We start from the raw sequence: 16,108 nt of genomic DNA, 5'->3' as shown, positions 1-16,108 counted from the left end.
TTCCCATGTAGCATTTTATCTTGCCGCAAAATATACATTCTGCAGCATACGTCTTTGCCTTTAATGATGCTCTTCTGTTTAAGCGTTTACTAATGCACTCACTCGTTCCAGCATCATTACTGACACTTGCTTCAGCTTTTCGTAAAATAGTCTGTAAATCTATCATCACAGTAAACAGGCTCCTGCACTTCCTATGGTAAAATGCTTCGGGAACCGTGTTGCTTTCCACATTTTTCCTAATGTCCAACAGAGGAATGTGAATCCTTACTTGAGCTGCCTCTAACAAAGTTTTCCATGATGAATACTCCTGCAGGCTTGTCAGCGTAACTCCATGTTGGACATGTGACCATAAACAAATGATACACTGGGCATCAGAGGGACAGGATGTGCTCATTTCAGTCTTCTTCATGATGCTTCAATAACTACTATAATTATTATCAAGTTATATAATCAAATTTACTGTAAGTGTAGTTTTCAATAATCAATCAATCAATCAATACATTTGTAGAGCGCGCTACTCACCCGTGAGGGTCTCAAGATGCTAAAGGGAGGGGGAGGAGCTACGCTAGCAACCAAGATGGCCGCATAAGCTCCCGGCTCCGCCGACCTCCGCCAGTTGCTCACAAATCCTGACGATTATCCTGATTTCTCACTGACCTCCCGTGCAGCTGATGTGTTCCTGACTCTAAAGGTGCAATCCCGGAATTTCTAGCTACTTGAATAACGAAGATACGCCGTGTTCCATTCTCGGCCTAACCCAGAGTTGAAGCCGGGGCCTCGATTTCTAACCCAGCCGGGTTGGAGTTGAATAACATCGGCCGCGGGACGTGGGTAGCGTCCGGTCTCCCGAAGTGGAGTGTTTCTTGTCCGATTTAGATGGTGGATCGGTGGCAGTTTTCTCTCGCAGCTACGGCGGCGTGACGCATCGGTTGCTGTGGTCGGGGAGCCGCTGCCCGGAGGCCCTGTTGGGCTCCCGGGGTCGATGGGCTTGGTTCCTCGCTGGCGGCGACGGTGTTGAGATCGCGCTTTTGAGAGTGCCCACAGTTGTCATCGGATTTGCCTGTGCCTGGTGCCCCGGAGTAGTCGACCTCCGGGGTTCAGAGACCTGCTTGGTTGCTTCGTGAGGGGCAATGGAGCGGGTGGAATGTATACCGTCGCTGCATACTGTAATGGCCGCCATTGGGGAGCTCCATTCACAGGTCACCGCCATCATCCAGAGGATGGTCGTAACGGTCGATATCATCTGCCAGAGACCGGACTCCGACCCTTTGTTGGTTCTGGAACAAGCTGTTTTACCCAAGGAGCAAGAAGCGTCTGAGACCGAGGGCCCAGCGCTGAAGCCAGACTTGGTATCTTTTGTCGACCCCGGAACGACTGCTAGCAAGCCCCGGACTATCGAATCTACATCATGCCCTGTGTCGATACCGCCCCAGATGGACATGGATGATCTTATATTTCAGAACGAGTTCTCCAGTGACTGTAGGATTGTTACCTCACCCTTTTTCTCCTGGTTGGTTCAAATACGCTCTAGCGATTTATCTTTGGTGGACAGCGGACATCGTTTGACTCTTAGACTTTGTGTACTATTATCCTGGCCTCAATCCTTCCGTACTGACTTTGAACTTTCTCAACATTTTGATACTCTCATTGGGATGGCGGATCGAGCGGACAGGGCTTGCATGAAAAATCGCAGTGGCAAGGGTTGACTTTGACTGGATGGGTTTGAACAATGACTTCATCTGATACGGGATTTGTAACCTATACTAGCGCGGGAGTTGGGTGGTTCTTACAAGCTCCCCCCGTCTGATTTTAATCGTTGCATTTTATTATTCTGGATACGTGTAGGGGCGGGTTGCTACTGGCGGGGGGTAAGGGAGACCGGGGGCCTGTTTGATATTTCCTCCTCCACTCTTTCTTTTTCCTTCTTTTAGGTCTAGTGCCGGGGCGACAGGCACACTGCTAGTGGGGATCGGCCGTAGCCATTGCAGGGGTGCAGGGTCGGGGCATAGGGGAGGGGTTTGTTATTTTGCCTTAGTTTAGTTCTATGGCCTTTTTTTCTTTCCTTTTTTCTTTTACGAGGGACGGGTTGTTTCTCCTGTATTGATTCTCTTATGTATCGGGATGTCCGCTTTGTCTTCATTATCCTGAACTATGGGTGGGTGAGCCCTGCTGGCTGCTACTTCGCTGGATTGTTGATCGTACTTCTCCTAATTGATGTACCGAACTAAGTTGACATTGCATACTCCTTTGAATTGAATTTTCCACATTGACTTATTCGCTCACCTATCGCAATATTGTATTCTATGTATGACACCCGATATATGTAAATTTCTCGTGTTTCCTTCAATAAACCCCTTAAAAAAAAAAAAAGATGCTAAAGGGAGGGGGGGGTTCTGTCATTGCTCGAATAGCCAGGTCTTGAGGTGCTTCCTGAAGGTGAGATGGTCCTGGGTCAGTCGAAGGTGTGCAGGGAGTGAGTTCCATGTCTTTGCGGCCAGGTAGCAGAACGACCTTCCTCCGGCGGTGGTTCTGTGGGTACGCGGCACGGTGGCGAGGGCGTGGCTGGCTGAGCGGAGCTGGCGGGTGGGGGTGTAGAACGAGAGGCGGTTGTTGAGGTATTCGTGTCCTTTGTCGTGGAGCGCTTTGTGTGCGTGGGTGAGGAGCCTGAACGTGATCCTCTTGTTGACGGGGAGCCAGTGCAGGTTTCTTAGGTGGGCGGATATGTGGTTGTGGCGGGGGATGTCGAGGATGAGTCGGGCGGAGGCGTTTTGTATGTGCTGAAGTCGTTTCTGGAGTTTGGCTGTGGTTCCTGCGTAAAGGGCGTTTCCGTAGTCCAGTCGGCTGGTGACGAGGGCCTGGGAGACGGTCCTTCTGGTTTCGGTGGGGATCCACCTGAAGATCTTGCGGAGCATGCGCAGGGTGTTGAAGCAGGATGAAGAGACGGCGTTGACTTGCCTGGTCATCGAGAGGGAGGAGTCCAAGATGAATCCCAGGTTACGTGCGTGGTCCGTGGGAGTAGGCGTGGAGCCCAGCGCTGTGGGCCACCAGGAGTCGTCCCAGGAGGAGGGGGATTGTACGAGGATGAGGACCTCTGTCTTGTCTGAGTTCAGCTTCAGGCGACTGAGCTTCATCCATTCTGCGACGTCTTTCATTCCTTCCTGGAGGTTGGTTGTGGCGGTGGCTGGGTCCTTGGTGAGGGAGAGTATCAGTCGGGTGTCGTTGGCGTAGAAGAGGATGTTGTGTTTGCATGCGATGGCGGCGAGGGGGCTCATGTAGATATTGAAGAGCGTTGGGCTGAGCGAGGAGCCCTGGGGTACGCCGCAGATGATCACATTGATAACAATTATGAAAGACTATCCATTACATGAAGTGGCAACACACAAAAGCAAAAAAGTTATGACTTGCTATCACATTTTCCATCTCTTGGCATCCATCCTTGAAAATAAGATATTGGAACCCATCCCCCCCAAGTGGTACAAATAACATGGTTAGCTCAAGGCCTATTTCGTCCACATCATCAGTAAGCTCCTCCTGCAGGGTTGGCACGCTCATTGCTCTCTCATTCGGGCAGGACACTCCAGGTGTTTCTGGACCAGACTGCATGTTCTTCCTCTAGGTCATACTTCAAGGAGCATTCCCTCTTCGTTCAGAATTTAGAACTGGAAAAACAAGTGGGTCAATAGCTCCGACTCCTCCAATTTCCACAGGTAGAGGAGACAGGAAATGAGTACTCTCAGCCTGCACTGTCTGGAATAGATTGGGAAAGTTCTCTTTTCATGTGTCAAGCTGTCTTCTAAATTCAGCCTCTGTCCCGAACGATAGTCTTCAAAGTACAACCACCTCTAGGTTGGAGCACCCACAACAGAGGAACAAAGAGGTGTGAGTAGCCACACCCAACAGTGATCAGGAAGAGACACACTGTCCCTCTTCAAAAGACCCTTCACTTCCTGACATTAGGAACTGCAGTTTCACCCTTTACTCCCACCATCCATCAAAAGAATGTCTCCAGAAAAACTAGTCAGCTGCACTTTTGTTATGTTATTTTATATTATAACGCGCACAGATACTAAGGAGTGTCCTGGTGAGGAGCCAATACGAGGAGTGGAGAATGAAACTTAAACAAAGAGATGTGGTTTGCATCAAAGCATCTAATCTCATTTCTAACGGCCAGGCTGTACCCTGTTTTACCACTTCCTTGCCTTGGTTGTCTTCATTCAGTTTCAGAAAAACACTTCTATTGTCTGGGAAAATAATTTGAACTCCCATCTTGTGGCCAGGGACGGGACAGGCTGTCAAAAATGGAACCCACAGGCCTATGTCATTCTGGTTCACTCATACCAACACACAGTGTGTAGCTGTCCCAATGCACTACACACGCTTACATTCATGTGTTTGTGATTTCGCACCAGGGCTCAGAGTTCATCACTGGCAGCAGGATTTTACATGAGTGGGCCAGAAGGCACCCACCCCCGTGGCACCGGAAAAAACGCATGGTAACACGAAGATCTCTAGAAAACACATTATGCTGCCACCACTATGCTACACGCATGAACCCATGACAGAGGTGGTAGTCCTCTGCCACTATAAAAGGAATGTTTGGTGTACCCCAACAGGACAAAATCCTTGTCATAAAACAGGCTTAAACCTTCAGGCTCATGCAGAATTAGTGTGATGCTGGGGCCATACAACGCACTTCCAGTTGGGCCCGCGGGACTGAGAGCACAACTGTACACCATGCAGGGGCCATTCCCATCCCATCAAGTAAAAAAAAAACTTCTTGCATTCCCCTGGGTTATTGAATGTACACTACACACCAGTGGTGTTATTTGCAAACATTAATACGGGTGGGGTCAGCCCCACACAGGTATGGGGCTTCACCACACTCTAAGTCCTAAATCCCAAAATACTTTTGGCCTCATAGGGGAACAGAAACTCACTACACTCAGACATGTTTTAACAGTAAAAAGACAAAAAAGAAAAATGAGGTGGGGACCGGCCCACAGTGGGCTGCACTTCAGCCCTAAAACCCCAAAGTTGTATATTTCCACCTCCAGGGGGAGATAGGAGGATTTATGATACAACTGAGTGGGGCTACTGCCAAGGCATCGGGCCATACCTCCAACCCATAACTCGCCTGGCAGTCTTTTCCACACCCCTCAACCCTGATTGACATATTGGGTGGGGCTGTCCCCAACCAGTCCCTCTTAGGAAGGACGAGGGAAAAAGTTCAGTCAAAACCAGGAAAAATGTATTAGGGATTCAGCGCATCTTGAGAGTGTTCTAGAGAGCGCTACAACTCGATTGGTCATAGTTAAAGTTTGGTCCTTTTTTAAAAGGGACATAGATAGGCTATAAATGTCATGGCCTAGAGCCATTTTAGCCCATGCGAAGTTCATACATACTGCTTTACTATGGTACCGTAGGACTCCCACTTTGATGAACGGGAATGATTCAAGCATGTGAATCTATGAAAGATCCAAATCTAGATAAGCATGTATATTCATAACTTCTTATTTTCCACACTCCTGAAAATAAATACATTTTCTGTGGCTTTCTTAGTTCATGGCTTACAAATGCTATATCATTTCCTGGAAGATAACCTTTCTGTTATGCATACCTCAACAATTCATAGAAGAAAGAAGATTATTCCATTGCTCCTAGCACATGTCAACATTGCCTTTTCTGCTCACCTTTATGTGGTAACTACAAACATATGCTTCTACTTTTCCTGAACAACTGCTTCAATGGTTCCCTTTATACATTACATTACAAACATTTGCTAGGGTTGACTGATGTATTTTGCACTGTGCAGAATTCCTATAAGAGTTACTATCTTGGCAATGAGGCAAAAAGAATAGGGAGGATAAAGTAAAACCACGAATAAATTGAGATGCGGGTGAGGTGAAAAATTATGTTTGTATTCACGTTTTTAGTCATCATCCGGCGTCTTTTTCCCCTCCATCACACACTGGTACAATCATTTTCTTTCAGTGTAGGGCACGTGAGCTTAGAAATACTCACACCGTCATGCTGAATGTTTCTTCTTTTACAAACACTAGATTAATATAGCAACCAACTCCAAAGTTCAATCCAGACCATTAAATTGATCAGCTTTTGTACACCAAATAAACACCTTTCAATCGCCTCTTTGATATCCCCACCTAGGCAAGTAAAGAATAGCTAAAGCCATAAGATACGATTTCATGAGGAGAGCTTACCTCTACTTCATCACTTTCATTTATGTCTTTGTTGTAGCCAGTGGGAGGTGGGAATCGAACATCATGGAATGGAATTTGTCTTTCTGGCTGCCAGCTAAAGAAGGTATGCATTTGTTAATTGCTTAACCATATTGCACTTGACAATCCACATAACATTAAGCTTCGAAGAATGCTCAAGCATATTTTTTTAGCGTTCTGAACAGCTATGAGAAAATATAATCACAGTCTAAAATACTTTACTGCTTAAGATCTCTCGGATTATACATATCACGCTGAGCAAGCCTATCCTACAAATGGTACTTCGGACAACTAACTAGAGGATGAGCATGATGGAAAAAAGTAAATACATGATACATCATAAGATTCAAAACCAAGTGAAATACTGTATGAGCAGGAGCTGCCTTAATCATTCAGAGTTGATTTGTAAAATTGTCCTAAAAAATAGACCCCATTCCTGTCAGACAGAGATGATTTAATTATTATGTTTATGTATCTCCATGTACAACCCAGAACTGCAGGGTTAATCAATAGGTAGTGTAGGAGTGAGGCTCTCAATTTTATAGTTGTACATCTAATCCACGACCGGTTCCTTCTGGTCTAGGCTTCTCTACAAGCTGAACGTCAAAAATCTTTTAAAGTTCACTAGTTTCAAATCAAACGAGAAATGTCAGATTGGTTTATTGATATACAACAAAGTTTACCAATAAATAAATGAACACCTTAATGCAAAAATAATGATGTAGGTGAAAGTAGAGGTTGCAACAAGTCAATTTCAAAGAAACAATATTCACATGGTTTGTAGGTAGAAAAACAGACATACCACCACCACCACCACCATCCACCACCCACTAACCACCACCACCCACCACCCACCACCACCCACCACCACCACCCACTACCACTCACCCACTACCACCCACCCACACCACCACCACAAAAGAACAGACATTCACATGCCTGGGTGGTGCCTATGTATGTGACCAAGACATCATAACCGATGCTAACGATGCAGACTATGTCTGACGGAGCCGAATGGAGCAACCCAATGCAGCACTTAAGGGGTACTGCTCACGCAAAAGTATCCGGATCCAGGTTGATGCCTGGGGAATTCAAAGGTAAGGAATCTACAGCTAGAAGTCTCAATCAGCTATCTGTCTGCAGATTCCTTACCTTTGAATAGATACCCAGGCAATACCATCCCTGGTGATGGGCTGCGGACAAATTCCAAACTAAAAAGTCCTGCAGGACCGGATGGGCGAAGTGTCCATCCCTGCGGACTGTACTGTCGAGGAAGTAGTGTTTGGTAAATGTGTGCAGGGATGTCCACGTTACTGCCTGGCAGATGTCCAGGGCAGGGTCTCTACATGCTAATGCAGAGGTAGCCGCTTTAGCTGTGGTGGAATGAACCCTTAAGCCCTCAGGGGGCTGCTTCTTGGCTAAGGAAGAGTAGATTTTAACACAGAGAACAACCCACTGCAAAATGGTTTGGTTCTGTCCCGCCCAACCCTTCTTCACTCAACATGCCACAAGAAGACTTGGTGGCACACGCAGTATTCTTTTGTAAGGTTAAGGTAGAACAGCAATGCTCTTTTTGGGTCCAGACGGTTAAGTTGCTCCTCTTCTTTTGAACTGGTGTGGAGGAATGTTGAAAATGAGCACGGAATGGGGTTACCACTTTTGGCAGGAAAGAGGCCCTAGTGTGAAGTGTCTGAAAAAACAGACAGGAACGGAGGCTTGGATGATAAAAGCCTGCAGCTCACTCACCTTCTGGGCAGATGTTATTGCCACTAGAAAGGTTGTCTTGATGGTGAGCAGACAGCGGGGACAGCTATAAAGAGGCTCAAAAGGAGCACAAATTAAGAAAGTAAGAACCAAATTAAGGTCACACAGAGGCATAATGAAAGGAAGGAGGAAAACATATTAACAAGACCTTTAAGAAACCTATACAAATTAGGGAACTTAAATAAAGAGGGTTGGTCAGGCAGCCGCAAAATGGCATACATAGCAGAATGGAGCCGTTTAGAGTGCCCCGAGCAGAGCTCTGCTGGGCAAGAGTAAGAATGAAAAGAAGGTCATCAGAAAGAGGGTCAATAAACAATCTGTACAATATAATACACATTTGTTCCACCGGCAGGCATATACGGTCTTGGTGGAGGGATGCATGGCTGCCAGATGAGACTGCAAACTTCGGTAGGAAGGTCGAAAGCTGTCAACAATCACTGCTCAATCGCCATGCAAGAAGGCAGAGAGGTGACACGTCTAGGTGGAGGACCCTCCCCTGGTGTTGCGACAGAAGGTCCTCCCGAAGGGGCATCCTGATCAGAGGATCGATGATCATGCTGAAAGCCTGGGATACCAGACTTTCCGTGTCCAGTCCAGAGATACAAGGATGACTTCTTGAGAACTCTGGGCAGAAGTGGTATGGGATAAAGGCGTGTAAGAGGCCTGAGCTCCACTCAAGATGAAAAGCGTCTTCGAGCAACTGCCGCCTTGGAAACTTTACAGCGCAAAACGTCCGATATTGTGCATTCCCTGCGGAGGCGAATAGATCTAAACAGGACTCTACAAACTGCTGAAAGAGATTTTGCACCACCGCCGGATAAAGACAGAATTCATGGTCCGCTAGGCATCGAAGGCTGAGTTCATCTGCTTTGGCTTTCAGGGAACCTGCTAGGTGTTGAACCACCAGGGATATGCTGCTGTTCTAGCCATTTCCAGAGACGCAGGGCCTCTTGGCAGAAGGGTACACAACCCTACCACGCCCTGTTTGTTGAAGTACCACATGGCGGTGGTGTTTTCTGTGAATACTTGTATCAGTCTTAATTTGATAGAGGGTAGCAAGGCTTTCATTCCCAGTCATATCACTGAGCTCCAGTAGGTTTATGTGAAATCCAGATTCCACCAGAGACCAGATTCCTCTGATCTCCACCTCTCTCCAATGGCCACACCATCCCAGTAGTAACACATCTGTCACTCCTGTGTGATCTGGCTGGGGTTGGGCAACGCAGCCTCTGACCAGATTGTGGTTCGTTAGCCACCACTGCAGTTCTTTTGCGGTTCCTGCCTGGATCTGGACCATGTTGGAGAGATTTCCCTGGTGCTGCACCCACTGGAACTTCAGGTGCCACTGCAGAGCCTGCATATCCCATCAGGAAGCCTCTAAGTCATTATCTGAGAAATCCAGGACAGGGGCTGCAATACTGGTGTCAAATATCCTGGACTCGCTGGTCAGGAGGATGAGCCAGAGACTGCACTGTCTCCAGAACAGCTCCAATGAAAGAGCTTCTGAGAAGGAATCAGATGTGACTTCAGCACGTTGATAGTGAACCCTAGCAAATGCAGAAGGTTCGCCATAGTTTAGAGTTGGGAGACAACAGCCTGGGGCGACCCCCCCTTCAGCAGCCAGTCATCTATATAAGGGGTAGACTTGCTCCCCTGATCTGGGCAGATGAGCTGTGACCACCACCTTCACCTTGGTAAAGATCTGAGGGGTGCTGGTAAGGCCAAGAGGGAGCAGGATGAATGAGGAAGAGGCAGAGAGTTCTCAGATATAAGATAGGGCAAAGCCCTTTGTTCTTTTAGGAAACAGAAAGTAGCAGGAATAGCAATCACTGCCTACTTCTGACACCGGAGCTCCTCTACGGCTTCCTTGGCTAAGAAATGCCAGGATTTCCTTGCGGAGCAAGGACAAATGATCCTCCGTAGGCCGGTCATGAGATTGAGGCAAAGGGGGAGGGGAAGATTTGAAGGGAAGGGAGTAACTCTTATGAACGATCTGTAAGACCCGACTGTCCAAAGTACTGGACAGCCAGTGGTGGAGATGATGCAGATTCTGCACCAACTGGATGCCATTGATCTTGTAGGGCATGATTAGGAGGGCTTAGCGGTTGAGGCTGCAGGGGGATTGGTGGTTGAGACATACCTCTGTCTACCTGGCCCACAGGGTTTGTATGAACCGCGTCTTCACCCCCGCACGGTCTGGGAAGCTTGAGCGGGCGGTGGCTGGAGTATGGTTGGCGTGCCTGAAGCCCCTTCTGTAGCCTAAAAATGGGCGATAGGTAGACTGGGGTTGGCATGGGCAACTGAGAGGCCCAGGGACTTGGCTGAGGCCCTCAAGTCTGCCTTGTTTCCTAAAAGATTGTTCCTATCAAAGAGCATGTCTATGAGGGAAGCCTGGACATCCCATGAAAAGCAAGATGTTCTCAGCCAGGAGTGGCGTGAAGTGAAGTGAAGTAGATACTTATATAGCGCGAATACGGTCACCCTACGGGTATCCTGGCGCTTAGAGTGAAGAAAGCCAGTATAACAATGGAGAAAGCTGTCCGAGAGAGGGACTAATTTTTGTTCCTAGGGAATAGCCAGTTTTTCTGGCTCTTCCTGAAGCACGTCAGCGTGCTAATCTGTCTGAGATTCTGGGGCAGCTCGTTCTAGAGGCGGACCGCCGCCACACCAAAGTCTCTGCCTCCCGGCCGTGATCGCTTGAACCTGGTGGCCGTGATCAGATTACTACTAGAGGAAAGAAGCCGTCTCCCGGGGTTGTACCAGGTAAATCTCTCCTGCAGAGGAACAGGTCCCAAACCGTGGACCGCTTTATATACAATGCAGAGAGATTTAAAACATATTCTCTCCTTAAGAGGCAGCCAATGAAGATCACTCAAGGCCAGGGCTGTAGAAGACGGACGCTGTCTCTTAAGCACCAGCTTTGCGGCCATAGACTGGACTCTCTGCAACCCCTGCACAATATATTGCTGTGCTCCTAAATATAAGGAATTGCAATAATCCAATCTACTTAAGATTATACTCCTCACTACCGAAGAGCGGGAGTCATTTGGTAGTAGCGGGAGGATCTTCCGTAACCTGCGTAGTAGGGATAAACAAACATCAAACGTTTTATTGGCCTGTGCCTCCATTTGGAGGTTGCCATCCACCAGGACCCCCAGATTACGCACTGTTTTGGCAGGGAACAGTGGTTCATCCTCAGGGGCGAGCCTAAACTCTGTCGATAAGGGCCGGGACACTCTAGTTGCCGGACAAAACACCACCTCTGTTTTCCCTCCATTAAACTGTAGGGTGTTTTCTCTGAGCCAACCAGCAGTCTGACACATGCACTCCTGGAAGGTCTCCATAGATACTGCTTGTTTTCCTTCCAAGGAAAACACTAATTGAGTGTCATCTGCATAGTTGACCAGGTCAATTCCAAAAGATCTAATCATGGGGAACAGCGGGCGCAAATAGATATTAAAAAGTATAGGGCTGATCGCGGAGCCTTGAGGTACTCCATGATGGACTGTTGACTTAGCTGAGGTAAAAGGCGTCAAAGACACAGCCTGTTGTCGCCCCGACAGATATGAACCTAACCACTGCAAGGCCAGTCCTTTTATCCCTATATTCACTAATCTTTCTACTAGCACTACATGGCTCACTGTAACAAATGCGGCTGACATATCCAGTAATACTAGGACAGAGGAGTTTCCATTGTCAGCACGCATTCGTAGGTTGTCCATGACTGAGGTACCATGTCCTGGACGAAAACCAAATTGGTCCTTGTCCAGCAACAAATTTTCTTCTAGATAGCATGACAAAGTTTTACTAACTATTTTTTCAAGAATCTTAATGGGATATGGCAAAAGGGATATGGGTCTAAAATTCGCTGGGGTAGTAGGGTCCAGAGAAGGTTTTTTTTAACAGGGGAGTCACCACTGCCTGCTTCCATATCTCTGGCACCTCTCCTACCTCCAGGGACTGGCAGCAGATCTGTCGCAGCCAGGTAAAGGATTCCTGCCCAAAAGTTTTCCAGATCTTATGTGGGAGGGGGTCTAAGGGAGATCCCGAGGACACACTTTGGGCGAGCTGAATAAAGAATTCTTCCGTAGAGGTTTGAAAATATCCCAGAGAGGTGTCTGTCAAAGGTCCCCCATGCACCTTCCTAGGAGACTCATCCTGATTGCTATGATCCAAGATCTAAAGTTCCCCAACAATATTTAAAATTTTCTCTTCAAAGTGGGAGGCAATCTCGTCACAAAGTTTCTGAGTAGCAACCACCTTGTTGCTCATCAGGCAGGACTAGATATATCTCTCAAAACATTGAAGAGTGCTTTGGTACTGTTGGATGCATGTAAAATGGATGTAGCAAAAAAAATTGCTTTGGCCTTAGCGATAGACGCCTTATACTGAGACTGTAATGAACTCAAATTGGCTTTATCTGTCTCAGAATAGGCCCTCCTCCATTTTCTTTCAGCCAATTGCCATCGTCATCGAAACTTCTCTGCTCTGTGAGACAGTCCTACACGAACCAAACCTAATAGAGAACTTTGTTGTGTCGCTCTAGCTCTTGACGGGTTGTTGGAGAACAGCTCGGGCGCGCAGGGGGTTCTGTGGCAGCACTTGTACAACTGTATCCCACAGAATAAGGGATTAGTGGGCCAATAGGCATGCAGTATTCACCAACCACAACGCAAGGCTTGTGGAAGCAAAGATCTTCTTTCCCAAGCTATTCAGCCTCTTGGAATCCATGTCCAGTGGTGCGGCAGGGAATGCCCCATGGAATGTAGGGGCTTGGACCACAAACTCGGGGGTGAAATGTTGGGTGAGGAAGTTCAGGTCCTCAGGTGCGGAGCAGTGGCGACGGGTAAGTGTCCTGTTCACAGGAGCCCCTGTGCCGGACTAGGAATAGGTTCCCAGTAGGTCATTCGTCAGTACCTCATTAAAAAGGTGCAAGGGTTCCCAAGTGGAAGCTCCTGGTTGTAGCACTTCTGTCAAGATGCTAGCATACTAGCATCTGATGATGTGTCATGTCCATTAGCACCCTCCTGTTCCTCCTTCTAGTCCATTTCCTGGCCTTCTAACTGGTATTCTAAAGGGTCCAGTGAACACCCGTACTTTCTTTCCCGAAGACGTACGCTTCAGTACAGGGCTCAGGCACCGACCTAGGACACATGGGTCCTGTCGGCTTAGTAATTGACATAGATCGATGCCGTTCCAGCTCTGTGTCAGACTTGTGGATGTCAGGAGTATCGACGTCGGGCCTGCCTTGGTGGATGTCGCTGTGGCACACCCAGCGCCGGTCTGGATCCGGAACATGATCCACAGGGGCCCATCGGAGCAAAGGCAGAAGCCATCGGCATAGAACCCGGGGCCTACTCTGAAGGCACGATGGAGGGGTCGGTCTGCTCAAATACGCAGCACATCGTACATTTTCTTTTAACTGAGCGAAGGTCGCTCCAGCTCCCGGAAAAGCTGGGAGGTTCTGAGTTAGCCCTGGCAACAATTCCGAGGAGCAGTGCCATTAACGTCGATGTTCCTTCGTTCCGCCAGCCGATGAATGAGGAGAAGTTGAAGCGTAATTTGACTACTTGTGCTTCTTATGCCTTTTTCCCAGTTGTTCCGATGACCGGGAATGGGAAGATGATGACTTGGGGCTCCTGGAGCGGTTGATGACCTATCCCTGGTGCAGGACCGAGACCTTAGCGGCGCCGCCTGTTGGGCAGTTAGCATCTTCAGGGACTGCTCCCTCAAAGCCTTTGGTGCCATGGCCCGGCAGTCCAATCATGATTTGGAGTCGTGGTCGCACTCGAGACACAACAGACACACTAGATATGGGTCCAGTACTGACATGGTGCCACACGGTTAAAAACCTGTCTTCCTCAAAGACATCACCTGGACATAAGAGGGGGGAAAAATTCTTCAAAAATGAATTCAACAAAACATCGGAAAAAACTCTGTCAAAAAGTGTCAGAGGAGTAGCTCTTTCTCAGAATCAGCAATAACTGTCATGGAAAGAAAATAATGGATTTCAGCATGATGAGGTAGAGCTTATATAAGTGACACGGACGTCACTTTATGCGTGGACGATGCCGCACAGAGCCAATTGATGCTCCATGCCAGCGAGCAGGGGTACTGCTCACACACAAGTCTTCGGAATCCAATCAGTAACCTAGGAAATTCAAACGGTAAGGAATCTGCGACTAGAAGTCTCTGTCAGATCTGGCATTCAAGACTGGATTGGTGCACATTTCTAAAAGTCAAGGGGCCACCATAAGCAGTATGAAAATCGGTGGGGCCCGTGGAGATTTCACGGAGGTGTGACAAAAAGGGATAGTAGGTTATCTGATGTACTATATATGCTAAGAACAGCAGACTTCATTTTCCAGCACTGGTTATCTCCTAAAAATTATATTTAGCTTTGTGCCTTCCATTGCTGTGAATTATTGTAACTGACATTCTCGGGGATCTCTTCTTTTTCCTGCAGACTCATGTGCATTGGCAGGTTTCTGTATGTTTGTCATTTCTTAATGATAAAAAAAATGGAAAACAGGTGTTAGACTTGGCTTTTTCGGCAAGTTTTCCCCCCCAGACTTTTAGGACTCCTGTTTTTGACCATGTTTTTGTTGGTTTTAGGACTGATTACTGGATCACTGCTATTTAGCGCTAAAGTACATGTGCTCTGCCTGTAAATTGTGTTTATGGATTGGAGATTCCATGATCGGCATATTTGCTTTACTGGTAAGTTCCTAGTACAGTGCACTGTGCCCACCCAGGGCCTGTAAATTAAATGCTGCTAGTGGGCCTGCTTATTTACAACAAGGGGTGGTGATGGACAGAGTCTCTGAATTAAGCAGAGTACTCTCACCCAGTCAAGAGATCAGGGCTAGATCCAACACCGTTTTTTAGCTCATTGCACCATCCCAGTTTTAGAACCTGGCTGTATGCAAATTAGTCTGTCCCAGGCCCAGTGCATCATGGGAACAGGGCAGACCAGACTACAAAAGCCAATTCTTACACTGGGAAGGAAACAAGCTTCCGGGGACCGGTTTCTGCCATTTCAGGCGTCTTCGGCCCGGCTTGCTTGAATCCTGATGGTGCAATGAGCAAGGGACTCACATCTGAGTATACCCTTCCACGCTTAGGGTGGACAAAATTATTTACAACAAGGGGTGGTGATGGACAGAGTCTCTGAATTAAGCAGAGTACTCTCACCCAGTCAAGAGATCAGGGCTAGATCCAACACCGTTTTTTAGCTCATTGCACCATCTAGTGGGCCTGCAGCACTGATTTTGCCACCCACATCAGCAGCCTCTAAATGTAACTCAGACCAGCCATTGACCTATCTGTGCGCAGTTTGATACTGCCATGTCGACCTGGCAAGTGCACCCACTTGCCAGGTCCTAAACTTCCCTTTTCTTACATATAGGGCACCCATAAAGTAGGCCCAAGGTCGTTCCATTGGCACGGTGCAGTGTATGTGAAAGGTAACACAACATAAAAGGTACTGTATACGAGTCTGTCGACTCCAATTACCAACGCAGTCAGACGGAACTGTTGGATTCTGTTGTTCACAGCACTGCGGTAGCACCAGTTGGAGCTACCGACTTCAAGGAACTGTGTTTTAAAGTATCCTTGAAAAGTGCATATTTTAAAGTACTGTATGTTGGATTTTTAGTCGTTTTGGTCTTGTTTTGGATATATAAAACATTGGATATTATTCTAAACTGATGTGGTGTCTCTTTGTAGTGTTTTCACTGTATTACTGTTGGCTATGTGCAAATGTTTTATACACTGCTTCTGTGATAAACCTGACTGCTCGTGCCAAGGGGATGGAGCATGGGTTATTTTAGGAGTGTAAATCCCTTACCCTGACTAGGAAGAAGGGTCCCTACTTGGACAAAGGTGCAAACCATTGCCAACTAGATACCCCCATTTCTAACAACAGGATTCCGTTCATTAATAGGCCACAGCAAGTGAGGATTAAAGTAAGTACAGAAGTAATGGATAACAGAGAAGCAATTACTTGCATTGCAGTAAGATTAGAACGTATTCTTATATGGTAACAAAAAGGATTAAACTGCTAATAATACAAGTCCATAGGAAAAGCCCCAGGAGTGCTGGTAAAT

General features: G+C 47.3%; 1 protein-coding gene across 2 annotated transcripts in view; it reads right to left on the bottom strand.

Moving 5' to 3' along the window:
* The window catches only part of FMR1 (fragile X messenger ribonucleoprotein 1), a 698,844-nt gene that overhangs the window by 532,280 nt on the left and 150,456 nt on the right, over positions 1–16,108 (bottom strand). For both annotated transcript variants that reach the window (XM_078688630.1, XM_078688632.1), the window contains exon 3: positions 6,219–6,312. In XM_078688630.1, coding sequence (XP_078544756.1) covers positions 6,219–6,312 — 94 coding nt within the window. The remainder of the gene's footprint in view (positions 1–6,218; positions 6,313–16,108) is intronic.

This window comes from Lissotriton helveticus, chromosome 4_1 (genome assembly GCF_964261635.1).
Source record: "Lissotriton helveticus chromosome 4_1, aLisHel1.1, whole genome shotgun sequence".
Taxonomy (NCBI): Eukaryota; Metazoa; Chordata; class Amphibia; order Caudata; family Salamandridae; genus Lissotriton; species Lissotriton helveticus.
The sequence above is the reverse complement of the archived record's forward strand: the minus strand, read 5'-3'. Positions and strand labels throughout refer to the sequence as shown.